Below are 16,385 nucleotides of genomic sequence, written 5' to 3'. Positions count from 1 at the left end.
ACATACATAGAACATGTACTGTGATCAGAGAGTAAGACTAAAATGAATGATTTGGAATGTGTGACAATGGAGTGCAACAGGAATTAGAAGGCATACATAGTAATACAATTTCAGTCACCACTAATTTCCTTTGAATGTCTGCTTCTGGTTCTCTGTTCTGAGCATTTGTGCAACAATTTCCAGGTGTTACCAAACAGTCTCTGCCCTCCCGGTACTTCCATATCCATGATTTTACAGAGGTAATGGACAAGAATTAATGTTGGCCATGATGCATAGAGTTTTGAAAAGCTCTTTCATATATTTTGTCCGATTTTTCAGTTGAATCAGTTCCTTTTTATTCCATCTTGTCCAGAAGCAGACTAACAAATGACAATTCGACCCAATGTATAACCACAAAGTTAGATATGAAAGTTTAAAAGCACAAGGAATAAAAAAAAAAAAAAGTAAACAACTGAGAGGCTTATTTTTTCAGGTATAAAGAAGCCCCGAGGTATAGAGGACAAAGTTGCTACAGTGGTTCCATTACAGCACTGGGCCTCGTCTATCCTTTGCTCAATCATCCATATTATGTATGAAGGTTGGTAGTTGCAAACTCATTGCTTTATCCCCAGCATTCCATCTGCATTCCAAGAAGAAAGGAATGGTGAGGAACTAGATGTTTGTATAATTCAAATGTGCAAACTTAAGAAACAAAAAAAGTCTGTGGTGGTGTCTAACTAGTGATCTATGCTTACTTCTCAGAGTTCAGAATTATGTCACATAGCATCCTTAGCTGTGAAAGTAGCTGGGAAAGAATTTTAAAGTAGTGGATAGATGCTCCTGTTCCAAAAAACTGGGTTCTGGAAGATTGAGTAGAAAATATATTTCAAGGGCATTTAGCAGGGTCTGCCACTACTACTTTTTGTCATAAAGTCTTTTTAACCATGACAAAATTATCTTAGTTAAGCAACTTGGAGACAAAGAAAGGGTTGTCATTACAACTAATTGAGATCCGATTTCTAGTTACCAATACTATATAAGCTGTGTTCGACAATATGAATAGAACTCTTGACAGGATAAATATGTGTTTATGTGCTTTATAAATAAATACATAGTTAAAGTTACAGCTGCTTTTTCATTTGAAATATTTTAGGAGGTATTTTAGATAAACCAAATAATGTTAATTCAATGAGGTGTAAAAGAAACTGCATTTGTTCCTGCTTTGACATCCAAATAACTTAATGTGAGCCAAATATTCTAAAAGTAAATGGTTTACCAAGGCAAATTTATTTTCTTTCATATTTCATCAGAAATCTCAAGAACTTGCAGAAAATTTAGACCCATACACAATCAGGGTCGTGAGAATATTAGGGAAGATAATAACCTATATCGTTGTGGCATTTTCTTATAATCCCACAAAAAAAATTGCCAAGCTATTGAACTTCTTTGTTCATTTTGTTATCTTTCTACTATATCCATCCACTCACAATATTTAGCACTTTCTATATGTGAAGCACTCACAAAAACCCAAAGTACTATTATCTCCATTTTGTATTTAAAATTTTGTAAATTCATATTTGCTTGTCAGAAATGGAAAGGACTAGCACTATTTAAATCTTGAAATTTATCATTACCTGGTAAACAAGAGGTCTTTCATCGATACTATCCAGAAGTTTAGTACTGAACAGAAAGGGTACTATGGGATTTTATTGGGCAAAGCAGCACAGTATTGGTTTAAGCATGGACTGGATTTGAATAACTTTATTAGCTGTATGATCCTGGGAAAATCACCTAACACATCTGTGCTTTAATTTCTCTACATGAAAATGGGGATAATAGTACCTATTCATAAATTAGTTAGAACAAAACTTAATTGGTATTACTAATATATTTAGAACAGTCTTGGTACACAGTAACCACTCTTGTGAATAACAAATTGGTAAAAAAAATTTGAAAGCTTACAACAAAAATGTATTATCTGTTTCCATGAATTAGGAATCTGGAAGCCACTTAGCTGGGTGATTCTGGTTTAAGATCTCTCATGAAGTTATATTCAGATTGAAACTGTGGCTGTATCATATGAAGCCTTGATTAGGGAGAGGGTTCTTTTAAGAAGGCTCTCACATAACTGGAAGGTGCTGTCACCTAGAGTTCCTGTTCACTTATATATGCTTCTCATCTTCCAAGGCCTTTTTTCTCTATCTGAATTCACCAAAATAGCCTGGTCTTTACAGCAAAAACCATGTGCTCCCAAGACAGAAACCAGTCATTATTATAACCCAATTTTAGAAGTGACATACTAAGCATTTCTGCTCTATTCTGTTCATTAGCAGCAAGTCATCAAATCTTGCCCAAATTCAAGGGAAGAGGAAGACAACACAAAGGAGTGACTACCAGGAGGCTGGAATCACTGGAAGCCACATTACAGGCTGCCTACCTTAATGGGGCACTGTATATTTGCTTATGAAATAAAATAAACATGTATCACTGTATTTCCTTATAAATTTGAGTCTCTCAGCAATAGTAGCTGAAATAATTATGAAGGAATCACAGGAATTAGCATTGGAGAGTCAAGTCTACTGTCTTTAAGGGCTCATTTCAAAAGACATCAAATGAATTTCTCCAAAGAAAGTTTATTGTCCAAAAAATGATACAAACTTTGTTGGAAACTAACCATCAACCAAAGGATATTTGTCTGTTATGCAGGTTTATTTATTAACTATCTAGATTAGTTTAGATGGCTCCATTAGTCAGAAGCCATGAACTGCTATAGGGAATTCTAGAGATAATGCTTGTATGATACAGGAACTGTCTCTTCTAAATTAGGGAAATAAGTAGAAAAACAAGCAATTTTAGAGACAATCAGGATGCAGGGAACTAGGCAATAGCTATCGAGGGTCATGTGTCATGGGCATCAGATCAGCTCTATCTCCGCTTCCTTTTTTTACTATATACCTCAAAAATCCACCCAGCCCTGAATGGAAACTAAAGTACGGAGTTTAAAACAAACTGCAAAGTCATATTTATTTACATTAAAATGTGAATGACTTGTATACACACAAATTTAAGAGGCACAATCTGTTATGCACAATAACTATAATCTTCAGTATGCTATACACAGTGGTATCTGTAGATATGTCAGTGGTTTGAGTGAAAACAGTACCAAAACATTCCTGATACAAAATAACTTACTCATTCACATATTCTAATCATACAAGACAGTTAGTATTTTAAAGTTATGTACTTCAAAATACACTAGCTAGATGTATAACCAAAATATAATGTTTGTTTTATGAAAACTGTCTTCAGATTGTTATGCATAAATGATCCCTTTCAGGATGCATTTTCAGCACTTAAATAAACTATATTGATGTCAAGTCTATTTACATATAGCCTTCTAAAATGATTGAAGACAGGCACTACTTCATTTTTAAAGATGTAGCTATACTAGAGAATATGCTAAACTATAGCCCCCAAATTCCAACACTGCCATTATCTCTCAGACACAAATTATTAAATTCCAATTTTAGAATATGAGATTAGCTGCTCTATTTTGTAAACTGTTTCCTCTAAAAACTGTTAATAGATTGTCATAATCTATGTCATATACTGGAGAAATACAATTTTTTTTAAAAAAAATCTTAAAATGCTTTAGTTTAAAGCTGATATTAATGTGGAGATTTTGATAAATTGAATACTTTTCTCTTAAAGACTTTCATAAAAAGATTTTTTTCAATTCTAAAATCTATTAAAGATTTATATAAAGTCCAGAACACTTGAATATCTTCATAATGCAGTGAAGGATTCATCTTTGGCATTTCTCAGTTAGTTTCAAAATAAAATATGTCAACAAACATTTTGCATTTTCTACCTACTACAGATATTTTCTGTACACAAAAGTATTTGAAATTGTTTCAACAGCAGTTTCATTGCTAAGAAATTTTTAGATCTGCAAAACACATTAACATCCAGCCTTTCACTGAGCCGAACTGTTTTGATGTTGCTGAAATGAGTATGCTTAGTTCTCTTTCCCAGTGATTGAAAATTTGAGATCCTTTCAAATGCAACAATGTTTAAAGCAGACTCAATTTAACCAAACTATTGACCAGAGTATAATTTCTGAATATTGACATAAAGCATGCCACTATTAAAAAACATCTTCATCTAATATGGGCATCACAGAAATAGAACTGCTATATTTTCTTTCTTGGTCCTTTTAGTTTTTCTAAAAGAAAACAGACAAAAACAAAACTGCTACAAATGCTGACTGGTGGAAATGTTTCCACATTGCCTTCCATACTAGATTTCCACATTACTTCCAATATCCACAATTTTTTTGCTCTCTTCACACACTAACCTTAAGGCTAAAAATAGTCCAAATGTGACTATTTTAAAGTGATAGGAGATTATAGAAAGGTTTTTACAAATGAGCACATTTTCCTCATTCAAAAATAAATATGAAGAAAAAAAATCTAAGTAAAACTAAATCAACTACAAGCTACATTCTCCAGGGCTTATTGAAAATAAACAAAAAAACCAAAAACATAAAATAAATACTGTAGTTAATTACTACTGTTTACCAATGTCTAAAAGGTCTTGGATAACAGAAATGACAGTAATGAAAACCTTATTATGACATTAAACACATTCAAAAAATGCAATTAAAAATTCCCTGTTTTTTAACCAGGGAGAATCTCATGGAAATCCAAGCAGGGAATGATGAACAGCAGATGAAGGAACTAGAATATAAACTGGGTATTTCTACTATCTAGTATTGAAACATATGAATAAGTCTATAGCTATTTTGAAAGAAAAATTGATCCAATAAATGTATCTTAAAAATCTAGAGAACGCAGATTACGTGAACAGGACACATAATGGAATATTGAGTTTGTGAAAGTAATTGTTACATAATATGGCAGTTACTGAATATTACATAGGCAGCTTATGTTGCGAATACCGCTTTCTCCCAGCCAATGTAAATACCTGACATCACACTGTCCTTCAAGTATAGTTCAAATTAATAGTTACATGTGATAACCAAGTAAACTAATTATCAGTTCCTGCTAATATAATTTAGTAAGAACTGGGAATCCTGTAATTGACACTAGGTAATGTTTACAGAATATGATTTTAAGTGCATATGGTCATTTACTTCTAGAATCCAGAAAATATAGCCACCCATGCTCCTATAAGAATTTTATCTCAATTCCATCATTTTAGAAGTATCTGTTGGAATGGGAGCTCTTCAAATCAAATAGGATCAATCTGGTCACTTTCAAGCCTAACGTAAAGTGTTATGCAAAATTTTTGTGGATCTAAATGTTGCCTTTTAGGTAAATTCATAAAATATTTTAGAGACTTTTTTTTCAGGGGAGGCAGTCTGATAAATAGGTATATATCATCAGACAAGATCACGAATGATAATCATTCCTCCATAATTCAGTTGAAGTTGGTCTTTTGTAAATGCTTATTGGGAATTTCTAAAGCACTGACTTGAAGAGGCCAAGAGCCTCCGTCAATCCCTGCTTGGATAGCCACTCCTGTCACTACCGCCAGGTCAGGGTCTACAGACGTGTTGGGATCCTTTCCAAAGAACTCCTGAATGACCTGGCGGATGCGAGGAATACGAGTAGAGCCCCCAACCAGAACCACCTCGTCAATCTCAGTCTTTTCTAGGTGGCCATCTTTTAATACTTGCTGAATGGGTACCAGTATTTTCTGGAAGAGATCTTCATTAAGGGTGTCAAAGAGTTTTCGTGATATTTCGGTTTCAAATAAAACCTGACTTTCTCTTTTCTTTTCAGAAAGGCCAGTTCCAAACTTGCTGTTCACATGGTAGCCATCTGCTGGGGACAGACTGTCCTTTGGCAGTTCGGTGTCACTACTCTGAGGTTCCTTCTTGTCCTCTTCTTCCACCGTTAGTAATACTGACATATGAGCAGACTGATGAAGAGTCAGATTTAATTTGACCATTTCCACAGCTTGTCTTAACCTATGGATTTCCTCTTTCTTAGAGGGTACGAAGCCATATGTTTGATAGATCTGTTTATATACGTACTGAAGCAATCTCTGATTGAAGTCCTGTCCCCCGAGTTTATTGTTTCCTAAGTTAAAAATAAAAGAGTTTATATTATAGTTATCCATATATATGTGTATATACATGTATCTGTGTTGTATGTATGTATGTATGTATACAAATGATATTCTGGGAATAACAAATCCCTAATTTAATGTATTATTATAATTTTACTCATACAAAGACTGATCAAAAATAACTAGGTAAAAATGATTTTAACTTCAACGTGTACTATCAAAAAACAGTGCACATCAAGTTAAATTTTTTAAATGTTGTAAAAGAAAGTATCTCTTAATGATAGCAAATATGTTTTTCAGAAAACAGAGAATGAGAATACAGATTGGCTTTTAAGTAGCAATTTACAAACACTAAATGCCATTATTTAACAGAAGCCCTTCTTATAGTTAAAAAGTACCAGTTAGGCATTTTACCTTTTAAAAAAAAATCTTTTGCTTGAATGATAAAGAGCTAAAAATAGGGGGAAAAAAGGACTTAAAAGGAAAAGAACAATGTAATTTAAATCCCCAGCACTGAAATTTGTTCTAAAGAGTGCAGTTAGGATGAAGACAAATGCAGAAGTTAAACCAACTGTAACTTACAGCTCCACTTTTCAAACAGGCTTATTAATTTCAACTGAATTAAAAAATCTTTTTAAAAGATTTGAAACGTAAATCCTATCACTTCCTAGAGAATAGTATTATAGATTTTCTAAAGCTATCTATTCTGTGAAACTGATTATCAAATGAAATAAAATGATCAACCTCTATTTTAAAAGAATTTCTTTCCTTCTGTTCCCTTCACGGCCTAAAAAGTATTGGCTTAGTGAGCTACCACTGGCAGTGTATTTTTTTGACTTATAGGATACCCTGTCATTTTTTTTGAGACTTAACTTTTTGCTGTAAATACACATACAGTGGCATAAAATTACATATACAGAAGATTACCAACATCAAGTCAAAGAATACTGAAAAAAATTTAAAAATGAATACTTTACATATTATGTATGTTAATGTGCTAGAACCTTCTTTAACTATCCATATATTTTTCTTACCAGACATTGCTCGGGTTAGAAACATTCCTCCCTGTTTATTCAGCAATGACACATCTAAAGTTCCTCCGCCCAAATCTATCACCAAGACATGAAAGACATCAACCTTGTGGAGACCATAGGCCATAGCTGCTGCTGTGGGTTCATTTATTACCCGTAAGATCTTCAGTCCTGTATGATTGGTTTGAGGGAAAAACAATTCATGAGAGGACACAAATTCTTTCCCACTCAACTTCACATCATGTTAGTTAGTGTCTTCTATGACATGAACTCCACTGAGTAATAATAAGAGCCACAACCCAAAAATGAAACAGGAAGGATAAACATCGGTTTTTCTAAATAGGTATCATTAAAATTATTCTAAAGGATCATGATGTAAAGAAATAAAGGCCCAGATACATTCAGTGAAATACATTTTATTCTCAATACTTAATTTTAAAAAAAATCTCTGATCCTCTAAGTTTCATATTTACTTGGGAATATATGAGTAATAAAATTTTAACCATTACATAACGAATTGTCGTGAAAATGAGATAAGCTTCTGTGCTCTTTTAAAAATGACTTTTTGATAGGAAGATGAAAAAACAAAAATGATAAAAAGAAAAATCTAGATGAGATATTCAAATAACTACAATGATACTCTTAAAAAGTATTTAAAATACAAGACCCTCAAATGCAAATCTGAAATATATAGCAAATCTGATTTTAATCAGAAGATCAGATTTCCTTGAGCAAAATTCTTGCTTTAAACTGCCACACAAGTATTCTGGAAAGTAATTTGGCTTTCTGTTATCAAGAGCCATAAAACGTACTCAAACTCAGAATAATTTACTCAAAGATCATACTGTTCCCTTCGGTTCTCTAACTTCATTACTCATTCTGCTCTGGCCACACTGGCCAACCTCCTATCTTCTTCTATATGAGCAAATTTCCATTTTGTGGCTGCTGCACTGGCCGTACTCCTTCCAGCGACATAATTCCCCTATATTTCTTCTTGGCTATTTACGTTGCTTCTTTTAAATCTATTTAAATGTCACTTCCTCAATGAAGCCTACTTAGCCACTCTCTTTAAGACTTAAAAGACCCCTTATTCTCTGACCACCCAGCAATCCTGTCCCCTTATCCATTTTTTCCCCACAGCATGTTACTTTCTGATATACACTATATTGAGATTCTCAACCACAGGCTATTTTGCCCCACCAGGGAAATTTGGCAATGTCTAGGGACATAAGATTGTCCCACTTCAGTGGGGTGGGTTCTGCTAGCATCTGATGAGTAGAGGCTGGGGATGCTACAAAATATCCCATAGTATACAGACAGTCTCCTACAACAAAGAATTATCTGGCCCCAAATGTCAATACTACTAAAGGTGAGAAACACCACAATATACTTATTTTTAGCGTTGATTTTGTTCCCCTCCACTAGAAATTAAGTTCCTTGAGAACAGAGATTTATCTGTTTTGTTTACCAAAGCACTCAGTATTTGTTGAATGGTGTTGAATGAATTATTTCCTACCTCAGATTTTTTAAAAACATTATATTCATCTTAACATTAAAAAAGTTTAGAAGTAAAAACTCCTCATTGCTAACATGTTCTCTCTAAACATGTCATGTGCCTGACTGGTTACTGTCTTAACATACACATTTCACACTGTGCTATATAGGGCTTTCTTAATTATTGTTTGCAAACTTATATATTCATCTAATTTACTTAACATGTAGTTTGTTTATACGCCTAGTTAGGTGATTTGCAAAGCGATATACCTTACTATAGAAGATTTTCTACCTAAGAAAATTTTGAGAAAAATGTAACTCAAGCAAGGATGATATTACCTGCAAGGTTAGCAGCTTCAATTGTAGAATTTCTCTGTTTTAGATCAAATTCTGCTGGTACGGAAATAACAGCATTGACAACTGGCATTCCAAGATATTCCTCTGCCATTTCCTTTAATTTCAGTAATAGTCTAGAGCCCACATATTCTGGGGAAACGGTGATGGTCTCATTACTTGTCACAGAAAACTCAACCATTCCATTTTTGTTTAAAACCTGTGGACAGGATTTGCAAAAAAAGTGTAAAAATGTGTGTGTGTATCCACACACACACACACGAACACACACAAACACACATACATTGGACTTATTTAATCAAAACTTACCTTTATCTTTACAGTCATAAAATTCATTTGTAATCTATCAAGTACCTTTATTAAGATTAGAAGTTACTAAAAGTTATACTATAAAATCTATAAAATGAATCCACACCATAATTTTCAATAACAGCAGAGTAACATTCATTACCACCATATAACTGGAATGTAAAAAATTCTCAAAATATATTTGTTAAATAAAAGAAAAAATGACTGATAAAACATAAGAAATAACAGTTGTTAAATCATATATATGACTAAAGATCTTTTTCTTCAAAAGTGATAGAAAACTGAAAAAATGTTCTGGTACATATTAGCAAGAATAATTTTAGTACTTCATCATGTTCTGATCCAAGAAATCAAATACCATTTACATTCTTGTTTCCACGAAAATATGTATTATTTATTAGCTCATTATTCCCGCTAATGTAGTTGTCCATTTAAGAAACCAAATTCTAAAACATACTATCCTAGTTTCACCAACAGAAAAGACTGTATTAACAATTGTAAAGAGAATTAGCCTGTTCTAAGAAACTTTACCCTAGTCATTCTAGACTGCATAATTAGGTTTTAATCAAGAAAACCTGACCTCTCAAAAAGTATTTCACTTGTATGGGAAAATCAAAACAAGCTACAGACACTTAAAAAGGTCCAGACACCAGTACCATCAGAATCCACACAAAACAGAAACAATAAAAATATCAGATTACTTAGAAACTTAAGGAAAAAAAACAAACAAACTTAAATTAACTCTTGGATCAATAAGTAATGTATCCAAAGCTGTAATTTAGAGAAAAATGTTTAGCTTTCTATGACTTTATCATTACATAAGAAAGATTTTAAAGGATCCTAAGAAGCTTAAAAAAAAAAAAAACCTTAAGAAATGTATGAAGAATTTTTTTCTCCTTTGAAATGGATAAAAAGCTTGAGAATTTTTATAGATGGATTATTCAATAAGCAGCACTGATATAACTATCTATTTTAAAACTTATTTAGAATCCCACTTCATAATTTACAAGAAAAAACCTACATGAAATAAACATTTAAATGTTTAAAAGAAAAAAATCCAGAAAACTCCAAACATAAATACTCATATGAAAGTGTCAGAAAAAAAGAAGTGGATAGGTTGGGTAAGGTCACTGTAAGCATGGTAAGAGTCCAAAACCATTAAAAAATATTAAGAGATGATTTTACTACACAAAAATTGATGGTCTTGACAGCTCAAAAACAAAATTACGTATCAGAAAAAAGAAGAAAAACTACTGAAAATATATCACAAATGTGTTATACGTCATCAAAGAAAAGATAAACAACCCCATGAAAATAGGACAAAGGATAAGAAATAGATCACTGAAGAAAGTGAAAAAGGTAATAAACCAATTTGTGTGTCCTCACTAGAAATCATAGGAATGCAAATTAATATATCATTTTTTTACTTACTTATGGGCAGAGATTAAAATAACAACTACTGAATGTATTGATACTGTAAAAACTAGTAAAGAGCATATACACCTTGTGTTGCATAATTTGGCAATATAAATCAAAAGCCTTAAAAACATGCATACTTGACCTCTCAATTCTACTTCTAGAATTCAAATTTAGGAAATTATCAATGAAGTGTAAAAAGATATATGTAGAAGGATATTTACTAACACTCTAACATTAGTGGAAAACCGGGGAGGGGGATGGTATATAGGAACTGGGTAATTAAATAGTTGAATAGTCCAAGCAACCACGAAATATAATGTGAACCTAATGAATAATTGTTCATGACATATTGGTGAGTTTCAAATGAGTCATAAAGCATGCTTAGTTTGATCTACATTTATGTATAAACTGAGATACAGAGAATTTATCCATCCATCCATCCATCCATCCATCCATCCATCCATCCATCCACCCACCCGCCCATCTATCTAGAATATGTGGGACTTCAATAACCTTCTTGCTACAGTGAAAGAGCTAGGCAGACATTCTGAGGATGGAAAAGCAAGAATATGAAAAGGTCTTAAGTCCTTGATAGCACTGTAGAGCCATTGAATTAACTCACTCTGGACCTGCCTTGGGATTGCCCATTAAATGAGATAACTTCTATGCAGATTCAGTTGAAATTAAAAGTTTTCTAATTTGAAGTCAAAGCATTAATTGAAATAGTATGCTGAACTAAAATTAAAACAGATTTTAGCTTAATTACTTACCTTAAATGGATATCTGCCAATTTCAGCTTCTAGCTCTTCTGGGGTAAAAATCTTGCCTATGAATCTTTTGGCATCATATATCGTGTTCTGAGGATTTGAATCTGCCAGCTCCAAGCTTTCATAGCCCACATAAACATCATGGTCAGTAAAGGACACCATGCTTGGTATGCTGATATGCCCATTTTCGTCTGGAATGACCTTTACTTTTCCTGTTCCAGGAAAAAACACCCCAACGGAACAGTAGGTGGTGCCAAGGTCAATGCCAATCACTTTAGGAGTAGGCAATGGTAAATACTGTTGTGCCAAATAGCCAGCCAACAGGAGAGTCAAAACAGCTGATCCTGAAATACAGGCAAATTAAAAGACATGTCTTAACAAACTCATACAATTCGCTAAATTACTATAGCAATGTCTAATACTACTTTAAAACAAGACTAAAAATACACACTTAAACATGGAGTTTTTCACAATGTAAACTGACCACAATGCAATTAAAATGACATAACAAAAACAAAAATCCCTGAAGTCATATATTTGTGTACTTCGCTATGGGTGAATAAAGAAATAAAAAGTAAAAACATTTCAATAATTGTGATGTTGACAGGAAAAGCCATTCATTTGCAGTGAAAGCTAGATATAATCCAATTTTGATCAATTAATACTTAGATTTTACAATTAGCTTTAGTTATTATTTTTAAAACTCCATTATTAAAATTCCCATAGCAAAAACTCTTACTGTAAGGCTAAAATTCTTTATCCCCTTAACTCCTTTCTTCTTTCAACAGGATGAAATGGATAAATTGGATAAAATGATTTTGAAAGTTGCTTACATATTAAACTGTCACTTCATAACAGAACATAGTTGACTTTTTCTGTATTTAAATATCAATTAAGGACATACTTCTTGCAGAATATTTAGGAAAGAAGCATAAAAGTGTGCAAACTTGACAACAGAAATGGAAGCTCCTTTTAGGCAAGTTTTGTTCGCTGTCGTATTCCCTGCACCAAGAATGGTTCCTAACAAATAGCAGATGTTCAATAAATATTAATTGGTGAGAAAAATAAATATGAACAAATGCCATGAAGATGTAAACAGAAGTGACGAAGAAAAATGTCACTTCGAATATTACGATTAATTTGTTGTTTGGTTTCAGGAGGCTATGTTATACACCAGTGTCAACCCGTTAGGTATGACCCTAAAAGAGTCTGTTTTACTAATTGTTTGCTCATCCACATACACATAACTCAAAGAAATGAAATCAAGTGCCAACCCCATTTCCTCCTGTAAAATTTCAAAAGCATTTCATCGCCTTGTCCGGGGAAGGGAATTCCTAACCTGGACTGGCGGAAAGAGCATAGGACTATACATTGGAGGCCTGCATCTCTCAAAATCCCGCATCCCTTGAACCTACAGCTCAGGACGCAGCTGGGGCTCCTCCCACTTCTTCCACAAAGGAGTGCTGGAGATGCACATTCCTGCAGCCTCTTAAAGGCCCCGATTCAACCAACGATTCGAAATACATGTTGTTTGGGAAAGAACTTTTCCCGAGGTCCAGTGTCCCCGGGATGTACGCAGAAGGTTGCCAAGGGCCCTACGTGGGCCTACCTCAGCCTGGGCCATCCTAGAGGGCAACTCCCAAACCGGCTCCCCGAACAGCTCCAAACTGCCTCTAAATCACCTTCCCAGGGCCCTCACTGCGGCGCCAGCTGGATCCAAAAGGTGTGACAACCACCCCTGTCTATCCCAGCCTCCCCAAAATGTTCCTGCGCCCACAACGCCGACAGGGACCCCGCACGTTCACTGACCTAAGATCGTCATCTCTCCGGCCATCACAGTCCCGCCGAAGAAGCTTGGGATGACTGTACCAGACGTAAGGCTCCGCCCCCAACCCCCCCGGCGGTCCCGCGGCCCACTGGGAAATGTAGTCCGCTTGCTCCAACGCAGTCGGAGAAACTACAGCTCCGACCAGCGAAGGACTTTATTTACCGTGAGGTCGCGAGGCTCAGAACCTCAATTCAACCGCTGCCAGTGACGACTGAGACGCCCTCCCACGGACTGACTGCCGAGCCAATTAGGCTGAGGTGGAAGAGAGCCAAGAAGAGCGAATGGAGTTTATAACCGAACCAGAAGCGCCTCGAGCCCGCGTGAGGTAGAAACAGTCTAGCTTTTTAGCACCACCTCACCGCTTTGCATTTTGGAAAGTGTAGTTTCGGTCTGCCCCCGTTCGCCCTGGGGTAGGGGGCGGGGAGAGGACCGTTAGGTTAATACTTTTGGGGTGGGCTTGTCCCTCACCAGGCCCTGATTCCAGCCTTTGTTCTTTAATTCTGTCTTCCTTTTAAAGCGTGCGCCATTACCTGGGATCTAAATTCTAGGTGGGGTTTCACCAAACGCCGTCCCCACTCCCCAGCCTCTCTTAGAGAATCTAGCCCCCACTCCCCGCGGTGCGGGTACAGTAGGACATCCCTGAAACGCCAATAAGACCCTCAGTCCTCTGCTTTTGATTTGGATTAAATGAATTCAAACAATTTTCAGCCAATGCGATTTATCCTAGAGAGCAGGGGCACGTATCCTCTATTGCTAACACAGAAGTGGGCCATTAAAAACAATTGAAAACAAAACACCTTAATTTTTTCTTAGGTCATAAGGTGGCAGGAATCGCTTTCATGGACAAGTCTTGTAACATGTAATGGCCATTTAGGACACATATGAAGTGTATTTTCAGGTTCTACGCTATAATAGACCTGATTTTTATTGCTGCTTGGTCACTGGTAGTACTTAGTGGCTCTTTCTGAGCATGCTATTAAAGTTCACGAGAACTATGATCCTGGAGACTTGAAATGTATTTCCTCACCTTAGATATAAATCAGTCTCTGTTGACAACAGATCAGCCTGCTGGCAGAATAAACAAACTATTTTGCTAGTCGATTTAAAATGTTATGGTTATTAAAGCCGATTTCTGGTTAATGGGGATTCATTATAATGCTCTCTCTACCTTTTTTTTTTTTGTATTTTTCTATCTTTCATAATGTAAAATATAAAAAGCATATATGTGTCTATTGTGGGTTCTATTCAGTATAAATTGACAATTCAGTATAATTATAAAGAATGCATAGTTCCCTCAATTCATAAATATTATTGGGTGCAGTCGTTGTATCAACAAACATTCTACCCAACGGTGACCACTGGTAACCAGAAGAAAAGACAGAAGGTAAACACATAAATGTATTTTATTATGGTATATATTTGCAGTGTATATAATTGCAGTGTAGACAGAGGGCAGAAACATAATTGAATAAAGGCTGTATAATTTTATCTTGAAGGCAAGGCTTAGTGGAAGAGAATATGTCTAAGCTGTACTTTGAGGAGTAAAAGGGAGCCAGGATGGATTAATGAGATATTATATGAAACTGTTGGCTGAAGGTGTTCCAGGAAGAGGGAACTGAATTACCAAGAGTATAGAAGCAGAAGACAAACTCATAGATTAGAACTGCTGGATCGTAAAGCATGAGGTGGAAGTCTGAGAGAGAGGACTAGAGCCGTAAACCAAATTGGGAGGATTAGTCATCTGTAGCAAGCAATGATTTTTGCCATTCTCCCTGCCACTGACCCCTTTCTCCTTGCTAATGAGATCCTGATTTGTTCAAGAAATTAGGTAGAGATTACACGATCTCAGACTGGAATGCTCTTAATCTAGGAGAAAAATTAAAATGGAATTTTAATTGTATTAGTTTTCTGTTGCTGCCTTAACAAATTACCACAATTTAGTATCTTAAATCAACACTAATTTTTATTTTACAATTCTGTAGCTCTCAAATTTGGCATGGGTCTTTTACTGGACTAAATCAAAGCATCAGGGCTGCATTCCTTTCTGGAGGTTTTAGGGAAGAATTGTTTCCTGATAATTTGATTTGCTGGCAGAATTCATTTCCTTGCAATTGTAGGATAAAGGCTCCCATTTTCTGAGGGTCATTTCCAGCTTCTGGAAGCCACCAACATTCCTTAGCTCAGAGACTGTCTTCCTTTCTCTTCAAAGTCAGCAACAGTGGGCCTATTTTTTCTCTCAGGACACCATGTGATTAAATTGGATCCACCCGGACAATCCAAGATAATCTCCCCATCTCAAACTCTGTAACTTTCAAATTATCTGCAAAATCCATTTTGCCATGTAAGGTAATATATTTACAGGTTCCAGGAATTAGAATGTGAACAACTTTGAGAGGCTGTAATTCTGCCTACCACAACTCTCTGCCTGGTCTCGAAAGATTTACATCCATTCACGTGCAAAATGCAACATCCTTCAAATTCACAGTCAACTTAAAATTCAAAAACCTCATATAAATCTCATCAGCTCAGAAGTTCTAAATATCATCTCTATCATTTATATTGGGTAGTAGCTATTGTTAATTCTCCCTTCTTGTTTGCCTACAATCAGAAGAAGAATGAAATACTTAGATAAGAATGCTGGTGAGACTATTTCTGTTATTTTTCAGGGTTATAATAATGTTATAAAGAACAGAAAACACCAGATAGCAAAAAGAACAAATGCAGGAATATGGAAAGAAATGTGGATATACTAATTTATTTGTATTAGCTGGGAGTTAACAGGTATTATGTAGAATGGAAAATTTAAGAAATAGGAGCTTAAATAGATCATACAAGGTTATGAAGGCAACTTTCTGAAGGACCAAAAAAAATGATAAAACTTATAATAAAAAGAATAGATTATAAAGAAGAATAAGTAGGACAAAATGAAAACATGTATTTTTTTTCAGTTTTCCATAGAGGAGTCAATATACATCATTTAGAGTTAAATTTTTAAAAATCCTTGTAGCAAAATATATTAACAAAATAAGAAGTAAAACCAAAAATACATCAGATTACAGATTTAGGACCAATTTTTTTTATATCTATAAACATAAATGGGATAGATTA

General features: G+C 34.8%; 1 protein-coding gene across 1 annotated transcript; it reads right to left on the bottom strand.

The window, feature by feature from the left end:
* Positions 1–2,596: 2,596 nt before the first annotated feature.
* Positions 2,597–13,407, bottom strand: HSPA13 (heat shock protein family A (Hsp70) member 13). The gene is made up of 5 exons (XM_011374266.2): positions 13,259–13,407; positions 11,453–11,793; positions 8,940–9,153; positions 7,110–7,277; positions 2,597–6,086 (listed from the first exon to the last, which is right to left on the bottom strand). Exons 1-5 carry the CDS (start codon positions 13,281–13,283, stop codon positions 5,422–5,424), a joined length of 1,413 nt encoding a protein of 470 aa, XP_011372568.1. The 5' UTR covers positions 13,284–13,407; the 3' UTR covers positions 2,597–5,421.
* Positions 13,408–16,385: the final 2,978 nt, after the last annotated feature.

Source organism: Pteropus vampyrus, unplaced genomic scaffold (genome assembly GCF_000151845.1).
Source record: "Pteropus vampyrus isolate Shadow unplaced genomic scaffold, Pvam_2.0 Scaffold242, whole genome shotgun sequence".
Classification (NCBI taxonomy): Eukaryota; Metazoa; Chordata; class Mammalia; order Chiroptera; family Pteropodidae; genus Pteropus; species Pteropus vampyrus.
This window is presented reverse-complemented; position numbering and strand designations above follow the sequence as displayed.

Bases quoted from the DNA above. Each gene is read 5' to 3' on its own strand.
- HSPA13 (XM_011374266.2), bottom strand. From the start codon at position 13,283: ATGGCCGGAGAGATGACGATCTTAG. The intron at 9,154-11,452 runs GTAAGTAATTAA...TCCTGTCCACAG, and splicing joins TTGGCAGATATCCATTTAAG to GTTTTAAACAAAAATGGAAT. The intron at 6,087-7,109 runs GTAAGAAAAATA...TTTTTAACTTAG, and splicing joins TCTAACCCGAGCAATGTCTG to GAAACAATAAACTCGGGGGA.